At 47.6% G+C, this 24,056-nt stretch overlaps 1 protein-coding gene across 3 annotated transcripts in view; it reads left to right on the top strand.

The window, feature by feature from the left end:
• The window catches only part of HIP1 (huntingtin interacting protein 1), a 158,010-nt gene extending 135,038 nt beyond the window's left edge, over window positions 1-22,972 (top strand). For 2 of the 3 annotated variants that reach the window (XM_041747269.1, XM_041747270.1), the window contains exons 15-32: window positions 385-473; window positions 1,060-1,176; window positions 2,972-3,073; window positions 3,303-3,446; window positions 3,916-4,051; window positions 6,078-6,164; window positions 6,583-6,690; window positions 6,775-6,908; window positions 10,747-10,857; window positions 11,684-11,742; window positions 12,085-12,178; window positions 13,292-13,392; window positions 13,647-13,752; window positions 14,725-14,848; window positions 15,279-15,340; window positions 18,328-18,436; window positions 19,154-19,235; window positions 19,506-22,972. In XM_041747269.1, the coding sequence (XP_041603203.1) occupies window positions 385-473; window positions 1,060-1,176; window positions 2,972-3,073; window positions 3,303-3,446; window positions 3,916-4,051; window positions 6,078-6,164; window positions 6,583-6,690; window positions 6,775-6,908; window positions 10,747-10,857; window positions 11,684-11,742; window positions 12,085-12,178; window positions 13,292-13,392; window positions 13,647-13,752; window positions 14,725-14,848; window positions 15,279-15,340; window positions 18,328-18,436; window positions 19,154-19,206 (1,736 nt within the window). In that variant the 3' untranslated portion in view covers window positions 19,207-19,235; window positions 19,506-22,972. Of the gene's footprint in view, window positions 1-384; window positions 474-1,059; window positions 1,177-2,971; window positions 3,074-3,302; window positions 3,447-3,915; window positions 4,052-6,077; window positions 6,165-6,582; window positions 6,691-6,774; window positions 6,909-10,746; window positions 10,858-11,683; window positions 11,743-12,084; window positions 12,179-13,291; window positions 13,393-13,646; window positions 13,753-14,724; window positions 14,849-15,278; window positions 15,341-18,327; window positions 18,437-19,153; window positions 19,258-19,505 lie in introns of all 3 variants that reach the window. The other variant, XR_005986626.1, reaches the window with a different exon arrangement.
• The last annotated feature ends 1,084 nt before the right edge of the window (window positions 22,973-24,056 follow it).

Raw genomic sequence — 24,056 nt, 5'->3', positions numbered from 1 at the left:
GTGATCTGAATTCAGTGGATTCTTTTTATTTTTTTTATTTTTTTAAAGATTTTATTTCTTTATTTGTGAGAGGCATAGGCAGAAGGAGGAGCAGGTTCCTCACAGGGAGCTCGATGCAGGACTAGATCCCAAGACCCTGGGATCACACCCTGAGCTGAAAGCAGACGTGCAATCACTGAGCCACCCAGGTGCCCTTCTTTTTCTTTTTTCCTTTTTTAAGACAGCTTCCCAGAGGAGTTTATTTCAGTAGGACTTTCCAGGGAGAAGAACGTGTATGCATTTGTGAAAAGCAAGAAGGATGTTCTAGGGACTCTGGCTTGTGGGAAGGCAGGCATGGGGTCCCAGTGGAGGGTAGACTGCTCATCTTGGCTCTTGACAATACAGGGAGAGCCCAAGCCAACGAACAGAGGTACAGCAAGCTAAAGGAAAAGTATAGTGAGCTGGTACAGAACCATGCTGACCTGCTGCGGAAGGTAGGCCCCTCCACCCACCTCCTGCCCTGCACCCTGCACCATCGCCATGCCACAGTGGAGACAGCCACTCCGTTCCCCACCAGTTCTGCATGGGTCACCATCCCTTCACAGAAATCACTGCTCTTCAGGCCCGCTTGCCTTCCATGTCTTGAACTCTACTTTCGATGCCAGCCCTGATTGGATTATCCCCGTCTTTATTATTCTTTTATTTATTTATTTATCTATGTATTTTTAGAGAGACATCGAGTGGGGGGGAGGGGAAGAGGGAGAGGGAGTGAATCCCAGGCAGGTGCCACGCCCAGTGCAGAGCCCAATGTGGGGCTTGATCTCACAATGCTGAAATCATGAACTGAGCCAAAATCAAGAGTCAGATGCTTAATGGTCTGCCCCACCCAATTGCCCCTATTTTTTAAGTACTTGAGTGCCGAGTATCTGAGGATGACAGCTTTATTCTGGCTTCTCTCTGGGTATAAAAATGATTTCTGTGTTCAGCTGTCTGAATGCTGTCATTTGTTCTAGAAGAGAGATGTCCCTGAGCTGTTAATCCTGAGATAAGCCAGTTCAAGACACTGTTTTTCCCTTATAGAATGCAGAGGTGACCAAACAGGTGTCCGTGGCCAGGCAAGCCCAGGCGGATTTGGAACGAGAGAAAAAAGAACTAGAAGACTCTTTCCAGCGCATAAGTGACCAGGCACAGCGGAAGGTGAGGGGAAGAAGTGTGTGGGGAATGAGGAAGGGATATGCCCAAGTTGGAGGTGGGCCTGGGGCACTGCCCAGGTGGAAAGATCTTGTCTTTCATCCATGGGCAGCCTTGTGGATTAGAGCTCTGTAAGCATGCTATGTGAAGCATGAGGCACAGGACATGGTGCCCGATACAAAAAGGGTTAGAGGCATGGTGTGATAACGGGGCTCCAGCTGAGCAGGTGCATCAGGAGAGGCTTGCCAAGGGTGAGTCTAGGACAGTTGAGGGAAGTAGTTTTGGCTCTGGATATCAGAGAGAGATGCTAACATTTAGGAGGACTTGTGGCCAAGAGAACCCCCAAAAATTGGAGTGGGATTGGCAGACAGGTCCTGTTGCAGTAAGACAGTCAGATGGAGAAAACTGAATGCATTACACTTAAGGATAGTGGCTTTCATGCTTTTCTTTGACTCAGACGAAGAAATACAGTCTATTTAACGGAAGTAAAAAGTTTCACACAGCAGCAATACTCATCCCTACTATGTGGATGCTTTTGGATACTTTTTTTTTTTTTTGCTTTTTATTTCATTTTTAAAATTTTTATATTTATATATTTTTTAAAGATTTATTTATTTTACAGAGGTGGGGGCAGGGGCAGAGGGAGAAAGAGTCTTCAGCAGACTCTGAGCTGAGTATAGAACCCGACGCAGGGCTCCTTCTCACAACCCTGAGATCATGACTTAAGCCAAATCCAAGAGTGGGATGCTCAACCTACTTTGCCACCCTGACACACCCGTTTATTTCATTTTTTCAAAATACTAGCTGTGAATTTTATTTTATTTTTTTTAAGATTTTATTTATTTATTCATGAGAGATACACACACACAGAGAGAGAGAGAGAGAGACACAGGCAGAGGGAGAAGCAGGCTCCATGCAGGGAACCCGATGTGGGACTCCATCCCGGGACTCTAGGATCACGCCCTGGGCCGAAGGCAGGTGCCAAACCGCTGAGCCACCCAGGGATCCCCCCAGCTGTGAATTTTAGTGGGTTGCAACCTGCTTTTTGAAAAATACTGCTTACAAAAGAAATCCAAGAAAGAGAATTGTTTCAAGATGATTAGATTCAGCAACATACCAGGTTTTGGTGTCTGAATTAAAGATCCAGTTCTGAAAAGGAAAAAAAAAAAAAGATCCAGTTCTATGTTAATTATAACCTTTAATTTAAAAAATAAAAAACATTTTCTGTAAGAAAAGAGGTTTAGTTCTATTTTAGTTAGTATTATAAGCTGAAACATGACATTTAGGAAATGTCCCTAAAATTTTCTCCTTGACATTCCACTTAGCCACTTTCTGGAATACTTTGGGCTCTCACCTACTCCCACCCACTTTTTGCTGGGTGCATCCAACCTTGCATACAAGAAAGTACACAAATCTCCCATTGATAGGTTGGGGACTTTTTTTTTTTTTTAAGATTTTATTTTTAAGTAATCCTTGCAGCCAACATGGGGCTCGAACTCATGACTCCTAAGATCAAGTGTTGCATGCCCTACCGACTGAGCCAGCTGGGCGCCCCCTATAGCTTGGGGATTTTTTAAAGATTTTTAAAATTCATTTATTCACAAGAGACACACAGAGGCAGAGACATAGGCAGAGGGAGAAGCAGGCTCCCTTTCCAGGACTCAATCCCAAGACCCCCGGAATCATGACCTGAGCCAAAGGCAGATGCTCAACCACTGAGCCACCCAGGGGATTTTTATATGTGCTTATCCATTGCAGCCACCACCCAAATCAGAGTGCTCCTGTTTTTCCTCTTTTTCAGACTCAAGAACAGACGGAAGTACTAGAGAGCTTGAAGCAAGAACTTGCCACCAGCAAACAGGAACTCCAGATTGTCCAAGGCAGCCTGGAAACTTCTGCCCAGGTTAGCATAACCCCTCGTCCTTGTTTTTTCCCCTCTAACTTTTGGTCCTGCTATCACCTGGCATCCAGCCCCAACCTGGTCCTATCTGTGCTTAGAGTGTGCTTGGGGGAATAAAGGTGGCAGCTTAGAGGTACCACCTCCTATTCTGTCCAAGTGGCCTGCTGGTGGGTCTAGACTCCTGGGAAGTAGATCGTTTAATTCTCCCTCTATAACATGGTTGACACTGCAGTCAGAGGCAAAGTGGGCAGCCCAGATCGCTGAACTAGAGAAGGAAAGGGGCAGCTTGGCACATGCCGTGGCTCGTCGGGAGGAGGAATTAGCAGCTCTTCAGGAACAGATAGAACACACCCGGCGGGAACTGACCAGTGCAAAGGTAAGTGACGGATGCCCGCTCCAGATGACCAGTTCCGGGCTCACAGCCATGGGCCTCAATGATGTATTCATGGAGATGGGGTGGGGCAGGGACAGTCTGTGAAAGCAGGTGGGGCCACTGGCCCGATGGTGAAGGCATTCTGTAACCATAGCTCCAAACGCCAGCATGCTCCGTGTCAGCCACAGAGCAAAGCTGCCTCTTTTTCACATGAGAAGAGCTACACCTGACATCGTCTATGAGCACAGAGAACGGGTTACAGCATATCTGTCCCCGTAGCTTCCAGTGCCACACACTTGTGCACATCCACAAAGTAAAGGAGTTGTTTTCTGTGTCAGGTGGACGGGCTTGGGCTTCATTAGCAATAGCTTGAGTTAAGATGCCAGGAATCCCAGCTACATCAAGGTGGATGCTGCCCAAAGGCTCCTGATGGGGTCCGTGTCAGATTCTCACCTCCCTGGACCATTTCTAGGAATCAGCGTGCCAGCTTGCCAAAGACCAACGAAGAATGCTTTTAGCAGAGTCGAGGAAGGCTGCAGAACAGGTGGTACGGGAGGCCCTGCGGAAGCTCGAGGAACCTACTCTAATCAGCTGTGCCGGATCTGCAGGTACCCTCCCCACCCCGGTCTGCTCACAGGTGCAAATTCAGTGTTCAGTGTTGACATGGAATCCCAAGTGACACTGAGCTCAGGTGTCCTCAGCCTGAGCAGGTCAGGGTCGCCTGGCAATGCCCAGGCTCCACCCTAAGATCAGTTCAGCCGGTAGCTCTGTGGCCCAGGGGCTGGGCGGTAGTACTTTCTGAAGTGGATGTGATACCACTGCCGTATGCAGCAGGTCACGCTGATGAAACACTGGGAGCAGAGCCCGATAACAACTCCAAGCATCAGGGGGAAGAGGAGCAGACGGCCCTGTGTCTCTCTGAACAGGAAAATATGATCTGAATGAAGAGATGGTTGCACAGGAGCTTCAGGCCCACACGGGGAGCATCATGAAATGTGGTGGGGCAGAAACATTGAGAATACCCATGCAGTCTCAGGCATGAACAGGGCCCAGTCTGCATGTTCCAGAGGCCTAAGGGCGTGCCGATGGGGCAGCGGCTGGAGCCAGAGAAGCCCTGTGGATGAGGAGGGACTTCAGAGGTGGCAAAGCATCCAGGCCCAGGGCATTGGTGAAATCATGGGTGTAGCTACAAGAGGGCCACTGAGGACAAGACAGATGCAAGGAAACAACCAAGAGTCAGTCTTCATAATCAAATAAAAATGTCTATGGGATGCCTGGGCGGCTCAATCAGTTGAGCATCTGACTCTTGATTTCAGCTCAGGTCATGATCTCAGGGTCCTGGGATCAAGCCCTGCATCAGGCTCTGCTCTGCACTCAGCGTGGAGTCTGCTTGAGATACTCTCTCTCCCCCGCTGCTCCCTCCACATTCATGCACGCTGTCTCTCTCTTTCTCTCAAATAAATAAATCTTAAAAAGAAAAGAAAAGAAAGAAATGTCTCTATTTGGTGACGTCTACAGCAAGGACTGTTCTATCTTATTCAGGAGGGAACCCATCTGTAAGGAAACCCAGCAGTTAGAGAAGGAGTACACTAAGTACCCAGTTACTGAGGGAATGCCAGGAAATGGGGCAACTGTGGGTGGATTCTGAGGAGAGACTTTCTCCCAAAGCTGGGCTTTGAAGGAAGATGATGGACATGAGCCAGTGGAGGGAAAGAACCGCAGGGGATAATACACAAACTGCTCACATAACTGAGTGGCTCACAGTGTGCCAGCCACCATTTTAAGCGCTCCACACACCTCCACCCAGCTAATTCTCACAATAGTGCTGTGAGGTGGTACTGTCCCTCTGTTTTCAGATGAGGAAGCAGGCGTGGATGGCCTGAGATCATAGCCAGTGAGGGGAGAGCCAGGAGCCACACCTGTGCAGTGTGACATGAGCACTAATACTTTAACTCTTATGCAACAATCTTTGTGGACCTGCATCCAGAGGCACAGAGTGGGAATGGCTATGTGGTATGCACAGCATGAGCACAGATTGGCTCATGGAGCCAAGGGTCTGGGTTCAAGATTAATGAGAGTCCAAGGTCCTTGAAAGTCTTACCAGGAAGGCCTGGATTTGATTGGGCAGGCAGACAGGAAAAGGGAAAGGCTGACTCTAAGGCTGCTGATGTGGTTTGCCCTATTTCTTGGCTAAGGGACTTATTGGGTTCAGAAGCTCAGCTTTTGAAGCTACAGTAGGAGAGTCCTGTACAAGCATAGTCAACCGGGGATCCCTGGGTGGCGCAGCGGTTTGGCGCCTGCCTTTGGCCCAGGGCGCGATCCTGGAGACCCGGGATCGAATCCCACGTCGGGCTCCCGGTGCATGGAGCCTGCTTCTCCCTCTGCCTGTGTCTCTGCCTCTCTCTCTCTCTCTCTCTGTGTGACTATCATAAGTAAATAAAAATTTAAAAAAAAAATTAAAGAAAAAAAACAAGCGTAGTCAACCCTCTTTCCTCCACCCCCCATCTTAGGGCGGCTCCTGCAGAGCTGAGGCCACTCACTAGGTAGGCTCATCCATCACATGGATTAACCTCATAGGAATAAAACGAGTCTGACAACTCTGGCTCTGACTTTGGCCTATCTCCCCTCTCACAGATCACCTTCTCTCCAAGGTCAAGTCTGTTTCCAGCTGCATCGAGCAACTGGAAGAAAGCTGGAGCCGCTATCTGGCCTGCCCAGAAGGTAAGAAAGGTGCAGGATAGGGTCTTTCGCTTAGTGACAGCTGGGCAGCATTCAGAAACGCTTGCATGTGGAGGTAACAACAGGTTCCTATGCACCAAGAAAGGGGTATGTGTGAGACGCCTGGGTGGCTCAGTGGTTGAACATCTGCCTTTGGCTCAGGGTGTGATCCTGGGGTCCTGGGATCAAGTCCCACATCGGGCTCCCTGCAAGGAAACTGCTTCTCCCTCTGCCTATGTCTCTGTCTCTCTCTCTCTCTCTGTCTCATGATTAAATAAATAAAATCTTTAAAAAAAAAAAAAAAAGAAAGAAAGAAAGAAAGAAAAAGAAAGGAGGTGTGTGTAATCTGTAAAGCAGGGAAGGAGGTAGGGAGAGAACACCCCTCAACAGCCCTGAGCAACCTCCTTTAAACTCCTGGCAGATGTCAGTGGGCTTCTCCACTCGGTAACCCTCCTTGCTCACTTGACCAGTGACACCATGGCTCACGTGAGCACCACCTGCCTTCGAGCCCCGCCGGAGCCTGCCGACTGTGAGTACCCATGGCTGGGGGACTGGTCTGGAAAGTAGGGGGAGCAGAGGGCCTTCAAAAGTCTTGGTTACCTTGCATCTCCAGCACTGGCCGAGGCCTGCAAGCAGTTTGGCAAGGAAATCCTCCTCTATCTGGCTTTCCTGGAGGAAGAAGGAATACAGGAGAATGACAGTACAGCTGTGAAGAGCTGCCTTAACAAGATATCCACTATTGCCGAGGTAGGAGCTATGTTACTAGTGGGGGGGGGGGCAGGGGGGTAGAAGTTACAGTGGTTCTTGGGGATGAGTGCTGGTGATCTCTTAGATGGCCTAAGGCAGTTCTTTCTGCGCTTTCCACTTGGCTCAAGAAAGTGAGAGCTGGCAATGAAAAATCTGACCCCCTGAACAACTTTCCAGTTGTAGCTCATGCATTGGCCATGCATAGAGGACCTACTGTGTGTTCGTTACTAGGCTAAGCAGTATCAAAGAAGAGTAAGCATAGTTTCCTTGTTTTTCCAGGATTTGTATCTGAATGAACAGGTTAACACCTCACGTGGAGGTAACAGTGTATTTATTGATTTAATAAAGATGCAGTGAGTATGTCGTACATGATGGGCAATGTGCCAGATGTGGTTGGACAGAGACCGACAAGACATTGTCTCTATGGGAAAGGAAAATAAGGAAATCACTCATTTCTATATAGTGGGATGAGAGTAGTAATCAGCTCTGTTTGAAGAGTTCAGTACAAGGCAATATTTACTTAATTCCAAAAATGGGTAATAATATTAAGTCCAAGGAAGGAAGGGATCAGGGCCATAGTTCAGATTTTCATCATCCCTCATCTGAACTCTTAGAACAACTTTCTGATTAGTTTTTCTGCCTTTGGCCTCTTTCTTCTGATCTCTTCCAAAAACAGATCTGATTACGATTTCTCATTTGATAACAAAAATCAAATTATGTAATGTGATAGCCAAGGACCGTCATAGTCTGGCCCTTATTCATCTAGATCCCTCCCACCCACCACCTTCACCTTGTGATGTTGGTGGCTAGCACTGCAATATAGCTGCCTGCCTGTGTCTTTCCCTCGTGAGTCCTCAAAGACAGGGCCCATACCTTATTCATGTTGTTCCCTCTGTCCCTGGTGTGGTATCTGGCAGGTGGTTAACACCCAACAGATGTTTAATTAATAGAATATGCACATAGAGAGCAAAGCAGATTAAAAAATCAGAAGGGGAGGAAGGTTCATACTGGGGAGAAGAGGGCAATGAGGTAGGGAATCGTCAATGTCTGAATGAAGGAAGACTTTGGGTAATGGTGAATTGGTAACCTTTCTTTCAATAGAATGACATGATCCTGGTGATATTTTAGTGTTATTAAATTGCTGATGGGGTCCTAGGCAGTGTTATCACAGTCTGCCTTTTGCTGGAGATAGAGCATCTTCTCCAGGGCCATGCAGAACCAAGTCTCAGTACGCACACATAGGATGTAGGACACCATGAGATGAGGAAATAAGAATCAAATTAATTGGGCAGCCCGGATGGCCCAGTGGTTTGGCGCCGCCTTCAGCCTGGGGTATGATCCTGGAGACCCGGGATCGAGTCCACGTCAGGCTCCCTACATGGAGCCTGCTTCTCCCTCTGCCTGTGTCTCTGCCTCTCTCTCTCTCTCTCTCTCTCTCTCTGTCATGAATAAATAAATAAAAATCTTTAAATTACAAAAAAAAAAAAAAAGAAGTTAATTTTAAAAAGCAAAGTGTGAGAGGAAGATCCTGGTGCATTTCCTTTCTGTCAATAGGACTGACCAGGTATTTAGAAGCTCTTCCCAAGACAGGACATAGAAAATGCCAAATAAAATTTGGGGGGAAAATGTTAATTGAATCTGCACTGGCAGAAAACTAAGGAAATTCTCAGAATCAGACACCAAAAGGGTGCAGGAGCCAGTGTTTGTTCATCTCTTGGCCTAGAGCTTGGATTTTAATTGGCCGTACACATAGCAGAGAGTTAAGAAACAAAACCTAGGCCCAAGTAGCATAGAAGTTTGGAATACAGAGATTTCCTCCCCAAAACACAATTCCAAAAGGTCACACCCCTAGTGAATGGGGGGAAAGCCTACTCTGTTGGAGAGATCTTGTCTCAACCTTGGTTATAGGGGAAGAAAGGAGGAAACACGGCTGGCTAGGGAATTTCTAACTACAAGCCACCTGTCCATGGGTTCAGAATCTATATCTACTATCTGTGTGGCCTGAAAAAAGCCAAACAGAAAATTAAAGTAGTCAGGTTGTTAGGGGCCCAGGTACCTTAGTAGAAGCAGATCCAAGTGGTCTCTGAAAGGATATACTTTAAATCTAAACCCCAAAGAACTTTCACAGATAAATTCCAAGGCACATAAGTTTGCCATAAATGTATTTGACATGTTAAAGAACTTTTCAAAAGGTATTTTATAAGTGTGACGAAGGACTAAGATATTTTCCAAAGTAACTAGATATATTTGAAAAACAACCACTGAACCACGTTCCAGGATGAATATCACACATGGACTGCTGAGTAAACAAGCAAGTCATAGGAAAAGTGTATACAGTTAGGACTCCTTTTATTTTTATTTTTTATCTTTTTTAAGATTTATTTCTTTATTTGAGAGAAAGAGACAGGGAGAGAGAGCACAAGTGGGGAAGAGAGGGAGAAGCAGGCTCCTGCTGAGCAGGGAGCCCAATGCGGGGAGATCCCAGGACCCCAGAATCATGACCTGAGTCAAAGGCAAATGCTCAACTCACTGAGCCCCCCAGGCACCCGCTGTTGGTGGGGTGCCATAGCTCTAGGTTCCCTTTTAAATAAAAATCAAAATGGGCGCCTGGGTGGTTCAGTGGGTTAAGCATCCAACTCTTGGTTTCAGCTCAGGTCATAAATCAAGTCCTGCATCAGGCTCTGCACTCAGTGTGGAGTCTGCTTAAGACTCTTTTGGTAAAATAAATAAATAAAATCTTTAAAATAAGTAAATAAAGGTCAAAACATATGTACATAATGTTATACTGTTTAAGGATGTATTTGTATGGAGTTTTTTAAAAAGACACAGTAAGCATTCTCCTGAATTCTGTGTTTATCTTGAGGTGGGGAGCAGGGAGGAGATGGCATTAGGGTGGAATACAAAGGAGATTTTAAAGGTACTGATAATGTTTCTTAAGCTATCCCTGAAGTCGGGTGGTAGATCCATGGGCCATTGTTCTTATTCTTTAAATCAAATATGTTTTATACTTTGTAGATATAACATAATATTTTCAGAATTCACAGGCTTTGCTGTCAGCCTTGAGTTCAAATCCCTGCTCTGCCATTCATTAGCAGAGTTTCTAGGGTCAAGACATTTGACCTCTCTGAACCTTGGCTTCCCATCCAAGAATACTGGTCCTAGAATAGGACCAGTAACTGCCTCATATGATCACTGTGGATGCAAAGTTAAGTAGGATGTCTAGTTGGAAGACATCACCCACATTTGAAGATTTTTTTAAAAAACCTCCCAGGGGGCACCTGGGTGACACAGTCAGTTGAGCTTCTAACTCTTGGTTTTGGCTCAGGTCGTGATCTCAAGGTCATGACCTCAAGCCCTGCATCAGGCTCTGCACTCAACATGAGGTCTACTTCAGGATCTCTCTCCCTCTCCCTATGCCCTTCCCACTCTTGCTCTCTCTCAAATATTCAAATAAATAAATACATCATAAAAAAATAAAATAAATAAAATAAAATAAAATAAATAAAATAAAATACCTCCTACGCCACAAATACAATATATTGCAGCTGTGGGGTCAAGGTCTAAGCAGCTGCAACTGAAGGGCCTTGTGGGGGCTTTCTAGAAGGCAGGGATGGCTTTCTAGAAGGAAAGGGTTTCTCAGTGAGAGTCAGAGGAGGCTGGAGCATGAGGTTCTGGGGTTCACGCAGTAGCAAGTTCTAGACAAGGCCTGCACAGGAGACCCCTCTATGGGTTCCAGAAGTGTGTTATGTGGCAGGGCCCTCTTCTCCTACCTCTGCCACAGGAGAATAGAGAAGAGATCAAAGAGTCATTGCAGTCTTTGTGATGATGCTGTTCACAGGAGCTCCGGCCCAGAGGCCTAGACATCAAACAGGAGGAGCTGGGGGACCTGGTGGACAAGGAGATGGCTGCCACTTCGGCTGCCATTGAAACTGCTACGGCCAGAATCGAGGTATGGAGGTTATTTGCCATGTTTCTTAGGGCAAGGCTCTTATAGCTTCTTATAGCTTCTTGACTTTGTCAATAGTGACATTGCCCCCCTGGATGTATCTAAATTGTTCATTAAGGCTACAGAGGCCCCCTGTAAGACCAGCCAAAACCCAGACTCACCAGGGTCTCTGAGGAATAGAAGATGAGAAACCTCTCACCTCCTTTAGTGTCAGGCCATCCTCTGTCACAGTTCCAGACTGACTGCTTGCTGGTCCTATGACTTGGGATAGGCCATTCCATTAAGCTCACCAAGTTTCCATTTCTACATGATGGCAGGAGTAATAGTACTTGCCTCAGAGGGATGTTGTAAGAGGGATGTAATGCACATTTATCTTACTTAGTGCCAGGCACCCGTAAAATCAACAGACATGATGGTCTCAGGGAAAAGCTGAGTTGAGGGAGTGGCATTGGGAAAGTCACATATGGCTCCTTTGGTGGAAGACTCTGGCTGCCCATCTTGGCATGAGTACCTGCTGATCAGGTACTCACTGGTAGCTGCTGCCCCCTGTTGGTGGGGTGCCATAGCTCTAACAGTTCTGCACTCATCAGCCTGAGAGCCAGCATGTTGAGACAGACCCTCAGTGGACAGTAGAGCCAGTCTACAGGGGCTGCTTCCCACTGAAGGGATCAGAAGCCTGGATTCGTTTCTCAACTCACCAGGTTGTGGATTGGCCCTTTTGGGTTTGGGTTTCTCAGCTACAACAGGAGGCTGGACACAGGGTACATCAGGATGCCCGTGAGCCCTCAGTAGCCATGATGCACTGAGAAAACCTGCTTCTTTTTAACAGGAGATGCTCAGCAAATCCCGAGCTGGAGACACAGGAGTCAAATTGGAGGTGAATGAAAGGTTAGTCTGAGCAGCATGATGGCACTTAGGTGATTAGGTTGAGTCTCTCCTGCAGTGGATTATACGAACTAGATTAGAACATTACTAACCACAGGCAACATCTAAGTCTGTGTAGTTGTCAGTATTATCTTGATGTTAATATTGCCGTTGCATTTTAGGGGAAAAGAAACCCCAAGAAGCATCACATAACTGTCCCCAGCCAAGTCTCCTTCCTCACATGCCTTTGTATGGAGATGTATTCCCCACCGCCCTTCTGATCCCAAGTTTGCCTGTGTTTAGACATGAGAAAGAGAACAGACTCCTTCACTGTTCTTGGTCCCTGACTTTTTCCCCCCCACCCAGGATCCTTGGTTCCTGTACGAGCCTAATGCAAGCCATTCAGGTCCTGATTGTGGCCTCTAAGGATCTCCAGAGAGAAATAGTGGAGAGTGGCCGGGTAAGCATGGATGAGGGCCCCTGGACATCATTCACAGACTCCCCGTTCACAGAAGGGCTACATCTGCTCAGTACACTCATCTACATTCAGCGAAATCCACAGGCGCTATCATCTTGTCCCGTGTATCCATCTGAGGGCACATCCACCATTCATGGCTGAGTGCAGATGCCCTGGGGAAGAAGTGGGGGGCAACTGCCAGGTCCCCAGGGGGACAGTCAGCCTGAGTCTCCAGCTGCAGGGTCATTAACCTAGGCGACATCATCAGAACCTGCTCTGGAGACCCTGTGCATTGCAAGTCTGGGCCCTTGGAGGAATAAAGGAGAGCTTTTGGAAACTGGGCAAACAGAAGGGCCAGCCTGGCTGCTGACCTTTCATGGGCGTGGCCATGTCTCCTTCCTGTGGCAGAGTCAGCTGGCAGTTATTCACAGGCCAACCCTGCTCCAGTCTCTGGTCCATGTCCTCACTGGGTTTTCTCCATCCTCTGCTGGCCATACTATCATCATGTTCCTTCACACACCCTGTATGCAGCCGCCACTCAGGAGACCAAGGTCCAGGGAGGGATTCCTGAGCCTGAAAACTATTCCTTCAAAGAAGGAAGCCATCTCTGTCTTGGTGGTGGTGCTTTTTCTCAGACCAAGACAGGGTGTTTTCTATCTCCAAAATAGAGAGTCTGAGCAAGGAGCACCTGTGGATTCTGAGACTATCAGACACATCCAAAGCGTGAACTCATTTTAAAATTCTGAGGAGAAATCATTTGTTTCAGTTATTCACTGTGTACTCTCCTCTTTCAAAATTGGAGCGAACAGTTAGACTTCTCTCAGATCATGTTCATATGTGCACGTGAATATGTAAATATTCTTATGTCTGCAACTTGGAAATATGATATGATAGAAATGCTATATAAGTTTTGGAGTCAGAAAAGCCTAGGATTTACTTCCACTATTCCCTGAATGAATTTGGGAAAAGGATTTTTGCTTTTCTGAATCTTCATTCTCTCATCTGTAAAATGGGGTGATAATGCTTAGGTCCTGGGGTTAGTGTGAGGTATGAGAGTAATAGACATAAAAGCACCTGGCACCCAATAAAATCTAGTCATTATTTTCACTTCCTCAGGGCACGGCATCACCTAAAGAGTTTTATGCCAAGAATTCTCGATGGACAGAAGGACTCATCTCAGCCTCCAAAGCCGTTGGCTGGGGAGCCACTATCATGGTGTAAGTGTCTGTCACTCCTCCAATTCCATGGATCCATCTCAGAGAACAGCTGAGGGGAAAAAAGTCTGCCCCTTAGAAACAAACTGTTGATAGGGAAGTTAACTCAAAGTTTAAAAGGGAACCTGGTCTCCTTGGGCTTCACAGGTAGGCAGGCTGTGCTCTCTAAATAGCCAGGGTGATGGGTGCGGTCTGGAGGCGGTCAGGGGTTGCAGCTGTCCATGACATAATTTATCTTGTCTCTTCCTGACAACCAGGGATGCAGCTGATCTGGTGGTGCAAGGCAGAGGGAAATTTGAGGAACTAATGGTGTGTTCGCATGAAATTGCTGCTAGCACAGCCCAGCTTGTGGCTGCATCTAAGGTAGGACCTGCGCAGGACTCCCTAGAGCACTGTAAGGTCCGGCTAGGTTGGAGAATACTTGGACTGTGGAGCCTGCCCCAAGAACAGATCCTATATCCTATAGGACCCTTTATCCAGGGTCCTGTACTACCCTCTTCTGAGAGCCTGTCTTCTGTCAGCAAGGAGCTCTTCTGCCCAGCTGGCCACACGGACTCTTAGCTCTCATTGCTTTTGTGAAAAGTGGCCATGGGTTCCACTTTGAGGGTTCCAGCCATGCTGATCTCTGATGAACTCTCAGGGCATTCAAGGAGCACTCAAATAAGGAATATGTCAATGCAGTGAGCTGGTTCCCTGGCTTGGCTCCAAGGTTCCATAGCCAATGGCTGCTGCTTCTTAAGAATCTCCATATTTGAACTATTGCCCTGACTAATTGTAATACAAAGCTTGTTACCAAAAACTGTGAGTTTTATAGTACCCCGGGGAGCCTTCTTATTATCCTTGTTTATTACTATCTCAAGATTTGTTTCTATAACTGGAACAGTTATCACAAGAAAGGGTAAAGCTAGAATCTGAGGCTACCAAACAAATAAGCCAGGAGTCATTTTTGATGTTAGAGATATGTTGGGAGTTGACCCTGTAGGCAGCAATTTTTTAAAAAAGATTTATTTGTTTATTTGAGAGAATGAGAGAGCACGAGCATGCACACAAGTGGGGAATGGGCAGAGGGGGAGGAGAGAATCTCCAGAGCAGACTCCTCACTGAACATGGAGCCCAACACCAGGCTCGATCTTAGTCCTGAGATCAGAACCTGAGCCAAAATCAAGAGTGGACACTCACCCAACTGAGCTATCCAAGTGCCCTCTATAGGCAGCAATCTTTAAGAAGTCGACTAGTGACCACAGCGGATCCTGTATGTTTGTCAAGAGCCATCAGACCAACTATTTGATTCAGTTCTTGCCGCTGTATGACCCTAACTCTGCTTGGTCCTGGCAGGTAAAAGCTGATAAGGACAGCCCAAACCTGGCCCAGCTGCAGCAGGCCTCCCGGGGGGTGAACCAGGCCACCGCCACGGTTGTGGCCTCCACCATTTCGGGCAAATCACAGATTGAGGAGACAGGTAGCCTCCCAGAAGCAATGCTTTTCTTTTCCATCCCATTCAGCTATTCTTCCTCACGATCCCAGTTTCCCACAACTCTGTGTCCACATTCCCTGTTGTCATCTTTTCTATATGCCTACTTACTTTCTCATAAACTGGGACACCACAAAAGTATGCTATTTGTGTCACCATGGCAACAGGCCTTAAGGTAGATTTTCCTTTAGTGATTTCTCTGGATTCAAAGACATGACTCCCCAGGCCTGGTTATCTCTGGCAGGCAGTGGGGGTATGGGGGGTTGGCACTTCCTCCCCATCTCTCCGTCAGTGACTTTCACACGCATTTTAGAAGCTAGCAAACCAAGCATTTCAGCAGAGCGCTGGCATCAGCTGCCTCTCAGGTGAGAGTCAGCCAGGGGTGTCACCTGACAAGACCTTCCCTCCACTCTTCCAGATAATATGGATTTCTCCAGCATGACACTGACCCAGATCAAACGCCAAGAGATGGATTCCCAGGTAGGATCCCCACTTCTCAGTCTGCTCTGTTGCCGGGGATACTGGCCCCAAATATTATCCCCATCGAGAGAAGCATGTAGGGGAAAGACTTGGGGAAGAAACAAACAGAGATGGACCCAATAGCCCAGGAATGAACGTAAATGATGCTGGAAGGGACATTGGAGTGAAGACAGATAGGTTAAAAATAGAATCTTAACTCTTGCTCACTAGTCTCGGGACTGGTTTCCCCCTCACCATGACCACCATGGGTCTCCTAGCCGACATCAACTAGCATTAAATATCTTAACGATAGACAGGTTTGTTTGTTTTTTTAAGTGTAGTTGACAAACAATGTTACGTTACTCTCAGGTATACACGTAGTGATTTGACAATTCTGTATATTATTCGGTGCTCACCATGATAAGTATAGTCACCATCTGTCACCATGCAACGTCATGACAGTATTGTTGACTATATTCCCTGTGCAGTACTTTTCATCCCCCTGACTTACTTATCTTATAACCAGAAGCCTATACCTCTTAATCCCCTTCACCTATTTCACCCATTCCTCCACCCATTTCCCCTCTAGCATTCACCAGTTCGCTGTATTTATAAGTCTGTTTCTGGGTGGTGTTTTGTTTTTTGGTTTTGGTTTTGGTTTTTCAGGATTTTTTTAAATTTTATTTATTTGAGAGAGAGAGAGAAAGTATGACAGGGGAAGGAGCAGAGGGAGAGGGAGAAGCAGACTCCCTGCTCAGTGGGGAGCCTGATGCCAGGGCTCGATCCTAAGACCCTGAGATCATGACCTGAGCTGAAATCACAAGTTGGATGCTTAACTGACTGAGCCACCCAGGTACCCCAGTTTTTTGGCAATTTTTTAAAACTCTGAAATGAATTATTTGTGCATGACCTTGGTTTAAAAAAGAAAAATCGATTCACTGAGGACCCATCGAGGACAATGCCATTTCTCCTAGCTATTCAGTAAAGCTGTGGCATGGAGAGGAGAACTAGGACTCAGTGGGATCCTGGAAAAATCTTGACATCCTTGTTCTGGAGTTACTGGTCCCAGTCTTGGGGTAAAGTCCAGATTGAGACTGTTAAAATCCCTAGATGGGTCACTCATATCTTTAGGAAAAATCATGTGGCCAAATACTAAAAGACCCAAAGTCAGGCTCGAGTCCTTGTCATCTACATTGTCTTGCTTACTGGTCTCATCCAGTTCCTCTTGACTACAGATTCCATCTATATGCTGATAAGTACCAAATTCTTCTCCCTGGCCTCCATCTTCTCCTTGAGCTATGTGCTTGTCCAACTGCCTACTTGATCTCTCCCCTTGATACCAAATACATCTCCTATGAAATGGATCCAAACCAGGGCCCTTGGTTTCCTTTCCATCCAGATCTGTCCCTCTCCTTGTTTTTTCCACCTCCGTAACTGGACCCCCCCCCCACACACACACACACACACCTGGGTGCTAAGACCTAGGAGTTGTCCTTGGGTCCTCCTTCCATTTTCTCTTCTACATCCAGTCCCCTAGCAGGTCTTGTCAATTCTGACACTCCAAGCTTGAACCTTCCCCCTCTTTTCCATCTCCCTAACATAGCCTAAGCCACGTTGTTTAACTCCTAAACTACTGCAAAAGCAGCTTAACTGCAACACATGTGAGTATTTGTTTCCAAGTAGTTCTGTGGCAGGGCCAGGGTGGCAGGGCAGTTGGAGCAGAGAATTGCAAAGAGCATTGCTGGAACAGGTCCAGCCCTAGGTTGATAGTTGTTGGAACTCTGTGAAAGGCACACGATGGGATTCACCAGATTGTCTCCATCTTTCGGTACATTTTACATTTTCTACAATAAAAAAATTGGAAGAAAAAAAAAAAAGGAACCACCTAACTGCAACTAGTTGCTTCCACTCTTGCCCTCTTTACAGTTTGTTCAGGTTCTACATATTTTGAAAAGCATAAATGACAACATATAACATCTCTGCTTAAAATCTTCCACTCACTTCCCTTTCACACTTAAAATATCCAAACTCCTGCCCCCAGCTCAGGGCCCTGGGTGAAATGATCCTGGCCTGTTTCTCCATCCTCCTCTCGTGTCCCTCTCCCTCGCTCATGCGTCAACCACACAGGGCTCTTTTCTGTTCTTCTGATACCCCAAGTTCCTGCCTGCCTGAGTAGCCTTTGCTGATCACCCTTGGCCTTCATCACATGACCCTGTGTCATCTTCATTATGGTCTGATCTGTTCTTGTTCATGAGTTTGTGTGTTCACCCTGCAAGGTAAGCAGGGGCCTTGTGCACTACTGTGTCTCCAGCACCTGCAACAAAGCCCCGGGTTCATGATGGGTGCTCAGCAAACATTTCTTTTTTTTAAGATTGTATTTATTTATTCATGAGAGGTAGAGACATAGGCTGAGGGAGAAGCAGGATCCCTGTGGGGAAGTCCCTGATGTGGGACTCAATCGCAGGACCCTGGGATCATACCCCAAGCTGAAGGCAGACACTCAACTACTGAGCCACCCAGGCATCCCTCAGCAAACATTTCTTGAATTAGTACAGAAATAACTAGAATGAATGAACAGTGGAGATAGCCAGGTACCAGCCTTTCCCTTGGTAAGATTGTGCTTTTGCCTATATGATAAAAACCCTAAGTTGAACCAGCCCCTCAGAGATACCAGAAACAGCTGAGCTGGCTCTTGCCTGGATTTCCAGAAAAGCAGGATTGAAGCAGAAGGGGAACTGGATTGGAACACCACACAAATAGGCAGGATGTCAGAGTTGTTTTCAGACAGATATTTCAGAGGAGCATGAGATAAGCCCTCCTCCCATTCAGGCATTGGGGCTATAAAGCATTCCCTCCAGTAGAGGCTCCCAGGGAGGAAACAGAGGAGCCACTAGGATAGATGGGTAAATGGGAGAGGATGGAGGAAATCAGCAGAGGAGGAGATGGATTAAGTCTAAGTGAGACCATTGTCAGATGGCTGCTCCAAAAACCTTCTGCTCCTCCCGCAGGTCCGGGTGCTAGAGCTGGAGAATGACCTGCAGAAGGAACGTCAGAAACTGGGAGAGCTTCGAAAAAAGCACTACGAGCTCGCTGGTGTTGCTGAGGGCTGGGAAGAAGGTATGCCTCTTTAAGGGCCCCGCTTGGACGCCATGAGGGCAGGGTGCGTGTGAGCAGGGCCTTCCCCTCAGACATGACAGAACGAGGTGCCCTTCAAGTCACTGACTTCCCCCCTCTTCACTCCTAGAGCGTGTTTTCTCTTCAATTGTAGATAATCTTAAAGCCCAAAACTGGCATAAATTGGGGTGAATTGAAAGCTTTTGTTGTCACCCCTCAAGATCTGAATGCTGACCAGCGAGCTCCTCACTCACTCGCCACCATTCCCAGTGAGCCTGGCACGCAGACAGCAGAGTAGTGAATGAATGAATGGCAGCCAGTGAAGAGCCAGCAAGGGGACCACAAGCCCCTGACTAACTAGAGCCAGCAATGGGGAGCAATGGCCATGCTATAGAAGGGGTCAGGGGCTAGAAATGGAGTTGAGTGGGGGATGTTGGGCCCACCAGCCCAGAGAGGCTCTCTCGCCTGGAGTCTTCTGCTTTCCCATGTGCCCAAAGCGGCCAACTTCATCACAACCAGGACTGCTGACTCTCATGGTCTTGATCAACTCTGGGAGCCAACCACAGACGCGTACCAGTCACTCCTGGATGTGTAACTCAGGAAGTAGAGGGTTATGAGCATGAGGTATTTGAGAGCCCAACGCAGTGGCTGTTTTTGTTGGGGAAACAAATGCATGCATACATGAAGTGCTAGGAAACAAAAATCATCGTTGCTTTTCAGGAACAGAAGCCTCTCCACCTGTGCTGCATGAAGTGGTCACCGAGAAAGAATAGAGCCATGCTGACACCCCACACGTCCGAGTGTAAATCTTGTGGCCCGTCTGTGTGTGTGTTATTTTCCAGCCATAGCCCAAACCCTGGAGGGTCCCCGGTAGCAGCCACACCACTCCCACTGTGCCAGGGACCTCAGTACCGGGGATCCCAGTGGCCTTCCATGAAGAGGGGGACCTCCCTCCCAATCCCGCCTGCTGCTTGACCCCTAGATGCTCGGTGACCTTGTCTGAGGGGCTTGCTGTTTCCAAGAGCCTGATGAGGGGCCATCTCATACCTTTTCTTCTCTGTTTTCCCCTCAGCCTTTTCTGTTTCACCATCTGCACCAACTCGTGAGCATCAGAGGGCTGGTAGGCTGCACACCAGGACGCAGGGCCTGAATCTTTGCCGTCAGAGCAGCACGAGCGTCCTCGCCAAGCACGCCAAGGCAGCTCTCCCCTCTCTTGGCAGTTCCATGGATTCCTACTGCTTCTTATGGTGGTTGGTTGGGTTTTGTTTTTTTGTTTTGTTTTGTTTTGTTTTTGTTTTGTTTTTTTCGGTTTTCTTCTTTCAGCGTTCCCTCATAGAACCACCTCTCCCAAAGGGAGCACCCCTGGAGCTCTGAGCCACCAGGGGCCCCTAAAACAGCAGTTAACAGCAATGGTGCTGCTCAGGCTTCACCTTGGTGCTCCAAGCCAGCCTCCATGCTGAGTGTCCTGCTGAGCGAGTAGGGGTCAGCCGAGGCCACTCCCCAGGGGCAGGCACCACTGCTCGGCCACACTTCCCTCCAAAGGCAGAAGCAGAGCGAGTGCCTTTCCTTCCCAAAGTGAGAGCCCGGCCGGAGGCCTCTGTCCACCTTCACAAGTGACAGGGGTAGAGAAAGCGGGAAAGGAGGGGTGCATGTGGCCCAGGTCTCAGGAGCACTTGGGCACTTCTTGTGACCAGGCTGAGAAACCTTATCACATGCTTCAGTGTGCTGGTGAGAGTAGCCACACTTCTTCCCCCTGGCATGAATTTTCCATGCCACCTCCCTTCAGACCCAGGCAGGGCCCTGAGAGGGAGTGTGTGAGGGCTTTCCAATTCCTCTCTCCAAATGTCCGCCTTGGCATCCTCTTGAACCTGAAGAAGATAGTTCCATGTTCTACCTAAGTGACAGACCCAGAAGATCAGGCCAACTTGCTCCCAGCAGGAAAGAACTGTGTGCTTGGTTTGGTACCTTTAATATTTATCACTAACCTCCATTTGGCAGCGGCCTACAGAAAGATGGTTTGAGCAATCAGGATTTGAGGTGTGCCGATGGCAGGGCCGCATTGCTGCCCCAGGTCATAAGTCTTAAAGAATCAGACACACGGCCAACATGCTTCCCAAACAACCGGCCTAGACGCTGAGACAAGTAGGTTCCTCAGAGCCTCTGAGTCAGGAGACTGAGAGAGGGGGACCATTGGCTCTGAGCCCTTGCAGCCACACGTTCCGGGCCCTGGCTGCCTGGACAGGATGAGGACAGAGGGCTCATTGATAACAGCTTCCTAGAGGCGGGCAGCCTGACACCCCTTGTCCACCTCCAGATGAACCCCAGCATTTAAGTGACCTTCCGATCTTGGACAAACAGTGTCTTCCTTCCTTATCTGTAGCAACTCCTAGGTAGAAGCCAACAAGTACTTCCAGGACCTGTCCCAAAGGAATGTTGCTAAGTGTTGCTACATGACAGGGGGCAAGGCTCCTGTTTGATCACTGTGAATCAACCCCCCTCTCCCTACCATTCCCCTCCTTCTCTGTGCATTTTCTAAGTAGGGTACTCAAAAAATAGTCTCCCATTAGCTCAGATCCAAGACTCAGACACGCAATCTCCACATTGGGCTAAAGAGGGCTTAGCAGTAGAAGATGAGCAGTCTTAATGTTTAACACTTCTTTGGCCTCAGCGTTTTTCCATCTGAGGCTCAGAAGGAGTGATGTATGGCACCCTGGCCCAGTTAACGCCAATTAAGCCAGTCGATATGTTCTCAGAATTGGTTACCATTTCCGCAGCAGACTAGTCCTTACTTCCAGAGTCTCAGCCAAACTGTTGTGCTCCAAATTACCAGGGGTGGAAAAAAATCTAGTATATCGGACCACACTGGGATTCTCAGAATAGCACTCCCTCTAAAAAGAAGCCACGGTCATTTTTAAAAACCTTTGCAGACTTCACATGAGTAAAGTTTCACAGTGAGGAAAGCAGTTAAACGGGAACACAGGCTAATCCCATCTGGCACGAGAAGTATCTGTCAGATGTAGTGTGATTACGTCTGTCATCGCTTGCCTTAGAAGCTAGCCCATCCTCTGGCCAAAATCAAATTGTCCCATCTTGGCTTTTCTAAAAATGAATGTGTTTCTACTTGGTGCGAAATACCTGATTAAAACAGGAATCACATTCTGAGGCTAAAAATGAACCTCACAGCCTCTTAATGTAGTCTCCCAGCATCATTAGTGGCTGAAGTCCCATGGGCCAGGTACATAGGTAAGGCAGGACAACAAAATAATGGCTTAGGGCTGAAAAGAGGTCAAAATACAGCCTCTGACTTTGACACTGAGTCGAACGAAAATCAGTGTGCTCTAATTTAATTATGATTGCTCTGTTATCTCTAGAATAAGGATATGTGTGTACATAATAAGGAAACAAAATAGAAAAGACCTACCTTTGTGGGGTTATTTTACATCTGAGTCAGGAGTTGAAATTAGACTGTAAGAGTAGATTGTTGGCTGATTCTGCTGCTTACAGCAGGAACCCTAGGATCCTTCCTCAATCTGAGTCCCTAATCCAGTGGCTGGAAGAACCAAACATTGTCCAGAGCATGCTTTCTTGGAAGTATTTGAGCTGCCAAGTCAACACCAGGGTTTACCAGGTACCATGGGGGTCACAGTGCATGTCGTTTGTTCAGGCAGGTTGGTTTGCTTCGGCCCCTCACTGGTGAGGAGCTGATTCTGAGCTGCTACCTGGGAAATGCTCACTTCGTGGCCAGCTCCTTGGTCCGGAGGGGTCTCCCGGCTCTACTCACCCGGGTCTTTAAAACCGGTAAAGTTCTTGCTACCTTATACCACCTTTGCCAGTCTCTGGAAATCCTTCCTGCCAGTGAAAGCCTTCAATCCTGGCATTGGCCTTTCAACTCGACCGGCTCTGCCCTGTCTCTGCCATCCTCGGTCCCCCAGAGACCACACTGTCTGTAGCATAGACGACCACCACCACCACCATGGGCCTGCCAGCCTCCACCACAGCAAACTGAGCCAGCTCTCTGCTGCTCACGTCCCCTTTGTCTCCCAGGGTCAGACCAAATGCACGATCACAACCCATAGTGGTGGCACAGCCTCTCACCCCCAGGAGCCAAAGCAACGGGAAATAATTGGTTAGATGCCGTTGGGTCCGATTCTGAGAGTAGATCATTTCCAGACATGTCTTTCAGGTGACCCTCAACTACCTCAGTTTGAAGGCCCTAAACGAAGCTGATTACTACTCCTAGGGACAAACCGAGGGGGTTCAGATAAATCTTGCTGATAACTTATAACAAACTCTCACATTTAGGTTCACAGGGATAGGTTGGGTTTGTTTTTCTTGTTTTTAACCTTTCCCCCCAATTTTCCATTAGAATAGTTCCTATAAATGAATTTCATTCTTTCACAGAGTGCCTACCTTCCCAGGGCAGGTAGCCACTGGCTTTTGTTCCCTTCCAACAATACTTTTATTATGGTATTAAGACCTTTCTTTGTATAATATATTGCATCTGTGTTTTCAATTTTTCAAATAAATATTTCAACCTGGCAATGGAGAGTAGTGGTGCTAACTGACCATCCAAAGTGGTTTTGGGGTCGGGGTCCCAGTGAAAAGCCTACACTTCTATCCTGGGGTCCACTGAATCCCACTTAACCTCTGCACCTCTTAGAGTAGGTCTTAAAGACAGGAATACTTTTGAGGAATACAACTGCTGTAGAGAAACGGGTTTGCACAAGGTAGTCATGCTCCATCCCCTATACACTCTCCTGTCCTTGGGAATGATCAAACGGACCATGCTGAAGTCATCGGTACTGTAACTGATCTTGACAGCCAGGTCTGCGCATAAAGTCTGGCATCTCAGGCTATGGATATGCCTTTCTCCACCCTCAAGATGCAAAAGTAACCTGTCACCTTAAAATTGGATGAGACGGTTGCTGCTCAGGGACTGAAGCTGCCAGTTACAAGGGGATTCAGAGCGAGCCAGTCCGTCTGCCAGAGGACCTGCAGAAGGAGCTGATGAATGGGTAGGGCTGGTTGTATGGTGACTTTTCATTATCTGCAACCTCATGCTGCTGGTGCATTAACCCAAGGGGACATCCAAGGGAGGGAGATGGGGAAGGCCCAGGGATGATAAGCAGGAGAATTGCCCAAATGATTCCTCCAGTTAGAGAAGGACTGCCCAGTGGTAAGATGACTTGGATGAATACAGAAATGGGAAATGCTTGCCTACAGCTGGGGTTTTCTGCCCCCTGCAGCAGAATGCAAGTGTGAACCTGTTCCATCTGAAGCACCATTGAGTGGACAGACCTTGGTCACAGCTCTCTCTTTTTTTAAGACTTTATTTGTTTGAGAGAGACTGAGTACAAGCAGGGGGAGAAGGAGAGGGACAAGCAGACTCCCCACTGAGCAGGAAGCTGAATACAGGGCTTGATCCCAGGACACTGAGATCATGACCTGAGCTGAAGTCACATGCTTAACCAACTGAGCCACCCCAGCACCCTGGTCACAGCTCTCTTACAGATTGCTCCAGGGCTCAAGTGTGAAGTTGCATCCAGAAAGCCAGGCAGAGGACTTCCTTGAGTTCTGAAGTGTCTTCCAGGGCTCAGATCTGGCCCGGGCCAGCTGTGCTTTC

This window comes from Vulpes lagopus, chromosome 3, assembly GCF_018345385.1.
Source record: "Vulpes lagopus strain Blue_001 chromosome 3, ASM1834538v1, whole genome shotgun sequence".
NCBI classification, from domain to species: domain Eukaryota; kingdom Metazoa; phylum Chordata; class Mammalia; order Carnivora; family Canidae; genus Vulpes; species Vulpes lagopus.
The sequence above is the reverse complement of the archived record's forward strand: the minus strand, read 5'-3'. Positions and strand labels throughout refer to the sequence as shown.